The following is a 12,928-nucleotide window of genomic DNA, read 5'->3' as shown; positions in this document are numbered from 1 at the left end:
AAAACACAGGATCCATGAGGCTGCAATGCTACCAACTGCATCATCATGCCACCCAACTAGAGGAAAATGATGTGATGACCTATCAGGATTACAATAATTAAGTTAAATTAGTTCAATAACTTAATTGTTTTTAATATTATAAAAAAGGCAACTGTGATGTACATTCATACTTATACTCACACATAATCTCAGGATTGTTTAATCCAATCAGGTTTGGAGGTGGCCAGCAGTTACAGCAGTTTTTACAGGCAGGCTTTGGATTACAGATGAGTTCAATTCATCTGGACGTTCGGGATCCCATTTTGCATGCAAATCAGTGCTTGCTCTGAAAATGTCTGTTAATGGAAACATTAGCAAAAATGTTTAATGGTTTATTGGTCATTTTATACAGAAGCATGCCAAACTTAAAGGGTGTAGCCAGGAATTACTATTGGGGAGATGATGAAGTACTTTGAGCTATTTCCAAAAGACCCCCCACACCATAGGAATGCCAGTGTCAAAGTTATTAGTAAAATGGTAGAGGAACAATTATTACTGTACTTTAAATCACAATAAAATCATATAAGTTAAACTAAGGTGAGCTAAAGCTATGTACAGAAGGTCAACCTATGCTTAAACATCCTAGAGTTTTTGATAAAATCTCAGCACCCCATAGAGTTGGAATAGACACCAGACAGACCACTAACTGATAACTGTTCCCTCAGTTGTTATAATTTGGATTACAGATATTGATTGTGATGTTTATTTTTGAATTCCCCACTTATTTCACTTATCTTTAATTCTGGGCCAGTTTGGCCGCCATTTTGTATTATGATCACTGCCTTTTTTAGCTCCTGTCTTCAAGGCAGTGTTCAGCATTATTAAGGGTGTGTCTTCGGAGATCATGACCTTCACATCAAGAAGTGATAAGTTAAAAGGTTGCCCTATTAGTCACTGCTTCATCCAAGCTGTAGATAACAAAACCCTTTTTGCTAATGATCTTTTGCTAAAATCTTCCATTTAAAACGGCCTACTGGTTACTGACTTTTGCTCTTGAAATTTCTGACCTTGATTTTTTCTCTCATTTTGACTTTGACACTTTTGTTTTTGATCTCCTGGTTTTGACCTCTTACCTGATTAAATGTCTAACAGTTTTCTCAAATCTTTTGTCAGTTCGCTGGTGTAATATTAACATCAATGCACTTTCTCTTCTGAGGGATTGCTCAGAGTGCCACTTCCACCTCCCATCAGTTGTACTCCATGAGACAACATGGCTGCAAGGCATACTGAGGACACTGAGAATTACAAGTAGTGTCTTATATCCCTCAGCTAAACAGACAGCTGATGATCTAGCACAGGGGTTGTCAAATTCGGTCCTGGGGGCCCATCGTGGCTTCAGGATTTTGTTTTAACCAAATTCATCATCAGTAACAACAACGTATAACACTGATCTTATTTAATTAGCTGGTATTTTTTCTCTTCTCTTATTCTACATTCAGAAAAGCACAGCAGCATGATTTTTACATTCATAAGACATTTAGAAATATTTCTATTTTTCCTATAGATTTAAATGCTTAACTACAAAACTTTCTAATTTCAATATTGTTCCCTAAACACAGTATCTGGGAAATAACAGTTCACTTAATTACCCAAGGAGTCCATTTAAAAACAGAAACTGGTTGGAACAAAAAGCTACAGCCATAGTGGGTCCCCAGGACGGGTCTGAGAACTCCTGATCTAGCAGCTTACCTGTGATGGAACGTATTTCACCACAGAGAGAAGCATTGCTTATAGTGACATGTGCAAACTGAGTGGAAATGGTGACAAACTACATACAGTACTGTTAGTGACAGCCGCTATGTATTTAACTACATCAAAAATAGTTAATTTCTTAGTAGAAAAGAAGTCACTAAATGAAAATTCATTGAAATTCAGAAAAGTTTGGAGTTTTATGTGCTTGTTCGTGTCTGCGGAATTTCCATTGAGTCAAGGCTGCCAATATTCGAGACCCACCTGTGCAATGAACATGTCTATTTCTATTTGAAAATCCTTTGGTGGGCCACCATTCTTATTTGCCCAAGAATCTAATTCTTATTCTAAAGACACCTGGCAGACCCCACATTCAGATTCAATTCCTCTTTATGTTTGCAGGATCAACGTGTTTCTTGTGCCTTGTATGTAGGTAATATTTACTGAGCTACTGTAAAGGAAAGTTCCTACCTTTTACACTACAGAAGAGAGGTAGAAGAAGCACTCATCCATCCATTATCCAACCCGCTGAATCCAAACACAGGGTCACGGGGGTCTGCTGGAGCCAATCCCAGCCTACACAGGGCACAAGGCAGGAACCAATCCCGGGCAGGGTTCCAACCCACCGCAGGACACACACAAACACACCAAGCACACACTAGGGCCAATTTAGAATTGCCAATCCACCTTACCTGCATGTCTTTGGACTGTGGGAGGAAACTGGAGCGCCCAGAGGAAACCCACGCAGACAACATGCAAACTCCACGCAGGGAGGACCCGGGAAGCGAACCCAGGTCCCCAGGTCTCCCAACTGCGAGGCAGCAGCGCTACCCACTGCACCACCGTGCCGCCCTAGAAGAAGCAACAGGATTTAAAAAGAGATTAAAACATTTGTGACAAAATATACCAAAAACAAGGGCAAGAGCTGGCATCTCATAGAGAACACCTCTGTTTCATTTCTTATTAAGGAATGTGTTGATGTGCTGATATAATGCTGGCAGACACTATGGCATGCTATTCTTCCTTTTCCCTGTTCTTCTTCCTCCCTTGTCATCAGCCTGGTTAGATCAGGTACAGTTACTCTCCTGGGTCAGCAACTTCATGTTCCTGGAGGAAACAGACAGACATGTTATACTATATACGTTCTCAGCATCACTACTACTGGGTTTACTTTATTTTGGTCCCTTTTCCCCATACAGATAGTAGGGGGGGGGGGGGGGGGGGGGGGGGGGTCACCTTCCAGAAACAACATTGAATGCAGTTCTAAGCCAATGTCACATTATGCAACTTCTAGTCTTTGGGTATGTCCGACTTGTCTAGTGCAGTTGCTGATCTCATTATTGATCCATGTCAGTTCACACAAGTGAAAATTGCTGGACATGCCACATTTATCAATTGCATGCCAACCTTCCAGCACGGTCTTGCTAGTCACTTTTATCTGACAACCAATAATAACGTGCAGCCTGACATAGCTGGCGCTGTACAAAGGTTTAACAGGTACAGTAAATTCATTTGCAATCTCTGCTCTTCTTTTCCTTTTCCCATTCTCTTTTGGTACGTAAAACATGAGATGTCAGACAGACAAGCTTCTGTACTGTTTGTGAGGTCCAAACTCCCGCATTCCGCATTCTTCCTCACTACATTATGCTTATTGTACTTCTGGATAAGCACAAACAGCTAACTAAATGATTTTGGCGGAGTGAGTCATGGACTAGTTGTAGTGAGTCGCAGAGCATGTCACATTATGCAGCCGCCTTCAAGGAAGCACTCCACCAACTGGGTCCAACTCATGTAAGACTATGTAAGTAAAGGCTACGGCTGAAAATCACTGGAAAAGTCATCAAATGTGACATAGTCAGTTTATAGAAATCATCTTCTGCTTAGTTCTTTCCAATCATTAAATTGAGCACATTGCACCACAAAAAATTCCAGATTTACCTCAATGACTATATCTTTTTTTATTTCTACTCTCAGGCCCCAGAAAATGATTTGGCATGGCTCTAGTCCAGGCGGAATTCGTCTGATGTCTAGTTACTGCGAGGCCTGGCGGGCAGGAGACATGGCCGTGACAGGACAAGCCTCATTTCTGCAGAGAGGAAGACTCGTGGAACAACATACACGCAGCTGCTCTAACAACTTCATCGTCCTCTGCATTGAGAACAGCTACCTGCCCGATCACCGAAGAAAATAAACATCCACAGGATATCCTGGTGAACACTAGTCTGGCAATGTCAGCAGTAGGAAAGAAAATGAAAAGAGACACTAATCATTTAAAAATGTCTTATATCGGAAAGATGTAAATATTGCCTTCCAATGACGGTTGGTCATCAAAACACAATTAGTGATGCAGATGCCAAAGAAAAGATACCTCAAGCATTCAGTCCTCGAGTTAAATGAGAAGGAGACAAGCGATGCTTGTGCCACAGCACTGCTCACTGACAGCCGCGACAGCTTTTAGTCACCTTATGAGCAGCCTTGTTCTGTCCTCACGAACTCTTTATTTTAAGTTCTGCATATTGTATTATAATTGAAATCAACATTCAAGTAAATTATTCACTAATCACTTATTTATACCGGCAGAGGACATCCAAGCTCTAGACTGTTTCCCTGTTTTTAGTAGAACTCCGACAAACTTGGGAGTTTATACTAACTCTATGGCTTCCTGGAAAAGGAAGGAAAATCTGTTTAAAAAGAGAGAACTTAAAATAAATGGTTACCACTGTCGTCCATTCATGTGGAAGACTTAATTAAGCTTGTGATGCTTACATGCATCTTTGTTAAGCCTGTGTCCAAAATCTTCATTTGGTGCTTTCTCAACAAAACAAAAGTGGCAGGGAGAAGGGGGACTTAAGTGTTATGCTTTTTCTGAGAAAACCCTCGGTATTCTTTGGAAAAGCTTCAGGTCCACTTATGCACTGGGAGGATACATGTGGACGTAGTTAGAGTTGCTCCAGTTCACAGGGGATGCATTGAAAGACGCAAGCGTGTGCAGAGTACGCTCTCTGTAAACGTTAGCGGCACATAATCAAAAGAAAGCACAGTAATGGCGATGTGAGATGGAGGTCCTCGCGCCAGCCCTTTTGTGGGACCTGGCGTCTTACGGCTTTAACTGTGGCCTTTTTTAATTTCATGAAATGGGTACAGCTGAGATTTTGGAGACCTCCGAGTACAGCGTATTAGGTTTGGTGCTTTTTATTAAATGCATAGTATAAAGTTCAAGAATGGATATACACATAATTAAGATTCACTGTAAGAGAAAGCAAAGACGGGGGTGTCTTGGGACACCCCTCACATGTCAATGAAGGAGCAGTAGCTGTAGGTGATATTTATTGCCTTCATTTTTTATATTGTGTTTAGGTGTACTGTGTGGTATAAAAATTGGTTACAACAACAAAGAATAACAAGACAGACCATCTGTTTGATTTTGTCGCCACAACTTATTTTAGAAAAGCATATTGCGAAAGTCATTCATTGGTAATGGTTTAAACAATTGTAAAAAAAAAAAAAAGAATATTAACAACCAAATTGGGAATCAGTGGATTTTAGGATATGTTTCTGTAAGTATATGCACAGTGAATAAATGCTTAGTTGTTTTTTGTTTTTTTTTATACTCGACTTGTGTTTGTTGTGCTGCCTCTAAAGTTTGTTTGATCCATTTAGGGATTAATATTAACCCTGGTTCATCTTTGTCTTCCTTTTTTGATTGTGATCCATCCTTCCATCCATTTTCTTAACACATTCAGTCCCAGTTAACCTGCAGTGCTTCTCTTGGGGACATCAGAGGAAACCTCAAAGCCACACAGACTGCTTTTGTGTTTATTTGTTAGAGGTAAATTCAGTACTTCATTTTGTAAAAGATAGGAGATGGTGTTGTAAACTGCAATTTTATAGTTAAGGAAGTGTTGATGTAAGTAGCTATACTCATTAATCATCATGACACAGAGGGGTGACGTGTCACATGGTGATTACAACATGCAAATAAGAATTTCACTCTGCCCTGTACACATGACCTGTGAGCAGAGAACTTAGAGGAGGCCTTAGTAGTGAGAGGTTTGTGTCCAAACTGGGAATTGAACAAAGGAAGGAAAAGGACTTGGACAGCATACAGGCTTGGAAAGATTTATGGCAGATGAAATTGAATGTAAGTAAATGTAAAGCCTGACATTTAGGAAGTAGAAATGATGGGATCTGAATACACAATGGGAGGGCTGAAACAATGAAAGTACATCTTATGAGAAGGACCAAGGGGTCATAGTGGACTCCGCTATCAACTTCCAGGCAGAGTTCAGAAGTGATCAAGTAGGATAATAGATGTCAGTCAATGGAGGTTATGTTTAAGCTTTATAACGCACTAGTGAGTGAATAGTTTTGGTCTCCAGGCTACAAAAAGACGTAGAAGCGCTAGAGAAAGTACAGAGAAGAGCAACTTAGGCTGGTTCCAGGACTGCAGAATTTGAGTTATGAGAAAAGATTGAAGGAGTTGAACTTTTTCAGTTTTAAAGGTTTGGAGATTAAAAGGTGAATGGCAGAAGTGTTTAAAATTATGAAGGGAAGTAGTACAGTGGTTTGAAACTGTTACTTTAAAATGAGTTCAACAAGAACACGGGGACACGGTTGCAAACTTGTTAACAACAACAACATTTATTTCTATAGCACATTTTCATACAAATGATGTAGCTCAAAGTGCTTTACAGGATGAAGAAAGAGAACAAAGAAAAAATATAAAAAATAAAATTAGGCAATACTAATTAGCATAGAATAAAAATAAGGTCCGATGGGCAGGGAGGAGAGAAAAAACAAAAAAAAAAAAAACCTCCAGACGGCTGGAGAAAAAAAAAAATCTGAAGGGGTTCTGAGGCAACGAGACCGCCCAGCCCCCTCTGGGCATTCTACCTAACATAAATGACCTCTGAACTAGATGGTGATGGTCATGTGGACCTCTGGCCTTCAATCCATCAATGTAGGGACTGCACAGTGCTTTGATCACGCCACCACAAAAAACAGAAGAAGAACAGCAGAGAAAGTAGGGGTTAGTATGGATTTTGGAGCCACCATGAGTGATAATGATAATTACATGCATATACAGAATATCAGGATTAAACTAAAGTGAAGCTATGAGGAAGCAATATTAAAATAATGGGTTTTTAGCCGTTATTTAAAGTGCTCCACCATATTAGCCTGGCGAATTTCTATCAGTAAACTATTCTAGATTTTAGGTGCATAACAGCAGAAGGCTGCCTCACCACTTCTTTTAAGTTTAGCTCTTGGAATTCTAAGCAGACACTCATTTGAAGATCTAAGGTTACGATTTGGAGTGTAAGGACATTCTGAAATATAGGATGGAGTGAGATTATTTAAGGTTTTGTATACCATAAGCAGCATTTTAAAGTCAATTCTAAATGACACAGGTAACCAGTGTAGTGACATCAAAACTGGAGAGATGTGCTTGGATTTTCTTTTCCTATTTAAGATACTATCAGCTGCATTCTGCACTCGTTGGAATCGAATGATGTCTTTTTTGGGTAGTCCTGAGAGGAGTGCATTACAGTAATATAGCCAACTGAAAACAAAAGTGTGAATTAATTTCTCAGCATCTTGCAGTGTTATAAAGGGTCTAATTTTTGCTGCATTTCTTAAGTGAAAAAATGCTTTCATAGTAATCTGATTAATATGTGATTTAAAATTCAGGTCAGAGTCAATAATTACCCCTAAATTCTTTACCTCAGTCTTCACTTTTAAGCCTAATGGATCAAGTTTATTTCTAATATCCTCATTATACCAAATTTTGCCAATCACTAAAATTTCTGTTTTCTCCTTATTTAGTTTGAGAAAATTACTACTCATCCATTCAGAAACACAAGTAAGACATTTGTGTCAGTGAATCAAGAGAATCGGGGTCATCAGGCACTATTGATAAATACAGCTGTGAGTCATCAGCATAGCTGTGGTAGCTCACGTTATGCCTTGAGATAATAAGGGCAGATTTTGTACAAATGTTAGAAAGTTTTTCCTTTATGCAAAAACACAGAGTAATTTGCTAAGTGGTGTGGTGGGTGTAAGACTTTAGGGACTTTTTGGGCAATAGGATGGACAAACTAGTAGGGCTGAATGGCCTGTTCTTGTCTTAATTGTTCTAATGTTCTAAACGCTGGAGCTGGGATGCCATGGTGCAGTCCACTATACCACCATACCACCCCCTGGCTGTGAGCTACTCTGCCGATGACAGTGTGTGTGCCATTCATTATTAAGCCATTCACTGGTCATTAAGTTCCACAAACTTTACAATAACATACTAGCAATCAACTTAAAAGTTGTGTAACAGTTTTACAAATGCTTGTGTATCCGTATAATCATGTTAAAGAAATAGTCCACCTAAAAATTATATTTCTTATATGTTACTTCCCCATGTAGTTGTAGTGATAGCTGAGAAAAATTTTTAATCTCATGCTTTCATGACAAATGAACATCACAAAGTTTCTGACAGAACAGGATCCAATGGTAACCAACACTTGGCAACAGCAAACAAACCATCTTGCATAATCCACACGCCCAGTCATCCTGTCATATGCCTTTAGTACAAAAGCACAACCACACAGAAGGAAGTTTGTTGACATGGGGTCACAACTTTGAATTGAAGACCGGACTCTTGACCAATGAATGGTCAAGGTCTTTAATTCAAAAGCACAACCCCATGTGAAGGGGCTTCCTGTTTGTGGACTACTTTAATTTTCAAGGTTTTTTATTTAACAATATTTTAGACAGAAATGCATGTGTTTTGCATATTGTGAGCAAACGACTGTATGACTTGTATGAATTATACAACACGAGTAATGTAAGATTTTTTTATCGTAGCTGCTTTGAATATTGTTTGCGGTTGTCCAGCATTGGATCCTGCACTATCAGAAAGGTTTTTATACCCCCTCTCCATGAAAACATGACTAACAAAGCACATGAAGTAAGTCACATATAAATAAAGATCATGTTTAGGTGGAGTATTCCTTGAATAACTCCATTTATTTTTTATAAAAGAGTTTGAATATGTCCTTCCCTTGCAGATAAATAAATTAGTGTGACCTGTAGGGGTCATAGCAAAGCTCCAACCCCCAGACACAACTACACCTACACACTTCCAGGTTTTAGTTTACAGAAAATACTTTCTTACAGGTTCTTCCACCTTTTCTCCATTTTTCTCTTTTTTCTTACTTCCTGTTTTCTCCTCCACACTTCCCAGGTGAGCTTTGCTCAACTACACTCCTGACTCTGACTCACCTCGAGGAGGTATTGCAGCTGCTTATCATCTCAAACACGAGAGTACTTCAAGTGCAGCAGCAGTGCCACCGAGAAGCACTTCAGAGTCACCGGAACATCCCCAGGACAAAGGAGCCGATTGGCGACACCCAAGTACTGCAACAGGCCTACCCATTGGGACTACAGTTTCCATGCTGCCTTGTGGGTGCACAAATGGGAGGTACACCAGATTGATGCTGCCGCATAGTGTATAAGGTGAACTCTCTGGGAGAAGGTCTGCCACTGTCGTACTGTTATAAAGGCCTTTGTAAAGTTTTAAAGGTCCCAACAACCATCCCGGCTAGGATGCATATCCATCCACATTATTCCACTCCAAAGGTTTCCAGACCAGCTAAGGAACCAATCATCCTGGCCAGGATGCCAGCCAACCTGTGTCAACTGTGACATTGGTCACACAATGATTGAATTTAACAAGCAAGATAATATTTCAGTTTAAGTTTGTCATATTTTTCAAGTACAATTAAATCCATTTTTATTAACATTAAACAAATAGAGCCTAAAGGTCCATGTGGTAGTTAGCGCTGCTGCCTCAAAAGTCCAGGATGCTGGGTCAATGCCTGTGCACAGTATGAATGTTCTCCCCATATTTGTGCCTCTGTGTATTCACTTTTTCTTTTCTATGCCCTACAGATATGCACGTTTGGTTATTTTAAACTGTCCTATGTGAGTGAAGTGTGGGAGCATTGGCATCTAATGCAGCCAAGATAAACATTAGTACCCACGACATTGAACTGGACAGTCAAATATTTTTGGATTAAATCAACATAAAAATATATGCGGTAACCCAATTTGCATTGCCTTGCTGGGAGAATATGAATTCAATCCTGGCTTGTGGTGTATGCACTCAGTAAAGTCACAACTGTTCTGACAATGAAACCTCAAGTCACAAATCAGCCTATTGGTGTGATCAACAAGGGGGGCTTAGCCCCGGAGTTAAGGTCAAACTGTTACATCAGAATTGTCAAATCCACAGCAGTGCCCAAAAGCTGATGAACCTGACAAGAAGACCCTCCTTTTAGAGGAAGACAACAGCTTCATGTCTTGAAAATCATTTTTTTGTCTTTGCCTAACCCATGGCTACCTGGCTAACTCACACCCAGGCTGCTTAGAACAAGATACAAGATACCTTTACTGTCACTGTACTGTACAATGAAATATCATAACATTTGCTCTTTTAGAACAAGGCACAAGGTGAAACAAGCACAAAATGAAGATTAGCATCACTTTGGGGGATAAAATCTTGAGTGACGGGAATAGACTAGCTTGACTGTAAAACCTTCAGAAAATGTATTGAAAGATTCCATTGTCCGTCGTTGGATTTCATACAGGGTACATTACAAATGATCATTGTAGAAATTTTGTGTTCATCCTTAATACACATCTTGGTTTTGGACTCTACATGATATCTGATTTAATAATAGCAAGTCATCAGTTGGAATTTCTGGTAGTTGCCTTTGATAGGAAGAACAATCAGACCTGATGGATTAAACATAACGGCCCCCTGCATTCTCCACCATCTTTCCCATGGTTTTCAGTAGTTTCTTTAATACAAGTATTCTTAGAGAGTTACAGACAGTTGCAGTGTGCCAATGCACTCGTCAGCTAGCCTTGATGAAATACAACAGGCAGAGGTGGGCTTCAATGTTTGTGAGAGTTGACCACCAATGAGTCCTAAGCTGGGAGTGCATTGCATTCAGTCCCCACAAAACAGAGAAGATCTCAATCAAGTCTACAAGGAAATGAGTAGAGAAGAGCAATGGTGGCTTCAAGAAACAAAGGAAATAAGAGAGAGTTGTGGAACTTTGGAGGCAACACAAATGTCTACTCTTCATCATTATACCACATCAGAGTGGCGAAAAGATGTTGCATGTTGACTGGCTGTCAAAATGTGCCAACCTCGCCATACTTTCAAATTTTAAAAATGCCCTATAAAATTGTGCCAAGAGGTTGTAAGGAAGTCGTTTAATGTGTCGTGTTCTGAGATTCCTCAAATCAACGAAATCAGGGAACTACAGTCACCAAGACTGACGAGCTCTCTGACACCAAGCTGCATGGCCTTTGTAACTGTGGCTCGCTGTTGTAAATGTTTTTAACTGTTGTAGTTTATGCAATATTGTCTGTATATATAAGATCCTGGGTTAATACTATATTATAATTTGTGTCCCATGGGCTGCATTTCTAATTCTTTTCTTAATCATGTTATTCATATATATATAAGAAATAGTAATGGTCTGATGTTATCTCCCTGTTTCCATATTCCATAAGGTCTGATGTTTGTCCATTTAATCCTACCATTCCTATGCATTTTTGATTAATGCTGTGACCACCAGGGGCTGTGCCAGCTCCCCAAGCACCTGACACAACAGACACAAGTGCAGCACAACACATTGTTTTTATTCAGTGGGAAATGTTTTCCCAGTTTCTCACCAGCACCAAGCCCAATACAGAAAGCACAGTAATAAAGCACAAAGCCCTTTCTCTTCCTTGGCTTCACTTTCTCTGTTGCAGCCTCCTCCATTCCTCCCTGGCAAGCTGCATCCTCCAACCTCCATGGTGGCAGTAGGCTTCTTTAATTCTTTTTTTTCTTTTATTCTTTTTTTTTATTCTTTTAAACAGCGTGGTCCAAGAGCACTTGTGGATACGGCGGAAGCCCAATCAAGTAGGACTCTGCAGCCCTGGCGTCACCCCCTGGTGGTCCCCATGGAACCCAACAGGGCTGTGCCAAACTCCAAGTCCCATGGAACCCTGTGGGAATCCGAGGTATTACTACAACCCAGCTGCCATCTAGTATACCGTGGGAGGCAGTGCCCTTTGTACAGCTGCTCCCCCGGTACTTCCACTACGATGGCCGCCCAGCTGAGCCGTCACAATACTTTTAATGATCCTTTTTAAATTTTGTGCCACTTCCATTGCACCTGATGCTTCCCATGTACATCTTTGTGGTACTGCATCAAATGCTGCTTTTAAATTAAGAAACGCCAAGTATGCTTTTTTATTCTTATCTAATTTTTTCTCATTTAATCTTCTTATGGTGACAAGATTGAGCTGCCCTGTGGGATATTCTGAGACTCTACAGGATCCCCTCAGAGTTGCTGGATATCATGAGCGGCCTGTAGTACACTGGTGCTGTGAGTGCTGTGCAGAGTGGACGCAGGACCTCTGTGTTTTTCCCAGTTGATTCTGGGGTTCGTCATGGGTGTGTTCTTGCTCCTACTCTGTTCAATGCTTGTATGGACTGGGTGTTGAGCAAGGTCGTGGGGTCCAGCGGCTGTGGGGTATCTGTTGGCGAAAAAAGATTCACAGATCTTGACTTTGCTGACGATGCTGTGATCTTCGTGGAAACAATGGAGGCCCTGATCAGAGTGCTCGAGAGACTGAGTGAAGGAGTCTGAGTGTCTGGGCTTGTGAGTGTCCTGATAAAAACCAAGATCCAGACCTTTAATGACCTCTTGGGCACAGCCATCAACAGTGTGTCTGTTTGCGGAGAGAGTGTCAACCTAGAGGTTTACTTACCTTGGCAGTGACATTCATGTCTCTGGTGACTCTTCCTATGAAGTCAGTAGACGGATTGGGAGAGCAGGGGGGTCATGAGGTCGCTGGAAAGGGGTGTGTGGCGCTCCTGATATCTATGCAAAAGGACGAAGGTTCAAGTCTTGGTGCTTCCTGTCATACTATATGGTTGCGAGATATGGATGCTATCCAGTGACCTGAGACAAAGACTGGACTCCTTTGGTACTGGGTCTCTTCAGAGAATCCAGTTGCTCACTGAGTCCTGAATGAGGCACATTACATGCATTGTGAGGGAGCGTCAGTTACGGCACTATGGCCATGCGACGTGATTCAGCTCACAACATCCTCATTGTAGAGGACCCGAATCACTGGACCAGGCCAA

General features: G+C 40.7%; 1 protein-coding gene across 4 annotated transcripts in view; it reads left to right on the top strand.

Annotated features, from left to right (window-relative positions):
• Positions 1-5,338, top strand: part of LOC114653644 (collagen alpha-1(XV) chain-like) — a 261,721-nt gene extending 256,383 nt beyond the window's left edge. For all 4 annotated transcript variants that reach the window (XM_028804065.2, XM_051929087.1, XM_051929085.1 and 1 more), the window contains one exon: positions 3,703-5,338. In XM_028804065.2, coding sequence (XP_028659898.1) covers positions 3,703-3,919 — 217 coding nt within the window. In that variant the 3' untranslated portion in view covers positions 3,920-5,338. The remainder of the gene's footprint in view (positions 1-3,702) is intronic.
• Positions 5,339-12,928: the final 7,590 nt, after the last annotated feature.

This window comes from Erpetoichthys calabaricus, chromosome 6, assembly GCF_900747795.2.
Source record: "Erpetoichthys calabaricus chromosome 6, fErpCal1.3, whole genome shotgun sequence".
Lineage (NCBI taxonomy): Eukaryota > Metazoa > Chordata > Cladistia > Polypteriformes > Polypteridae > Erpetoichthys > Erpetoichthys calabaricus.
This window is presented reverse-complemented; position numbering and strand designations above follow the sequence as displayed.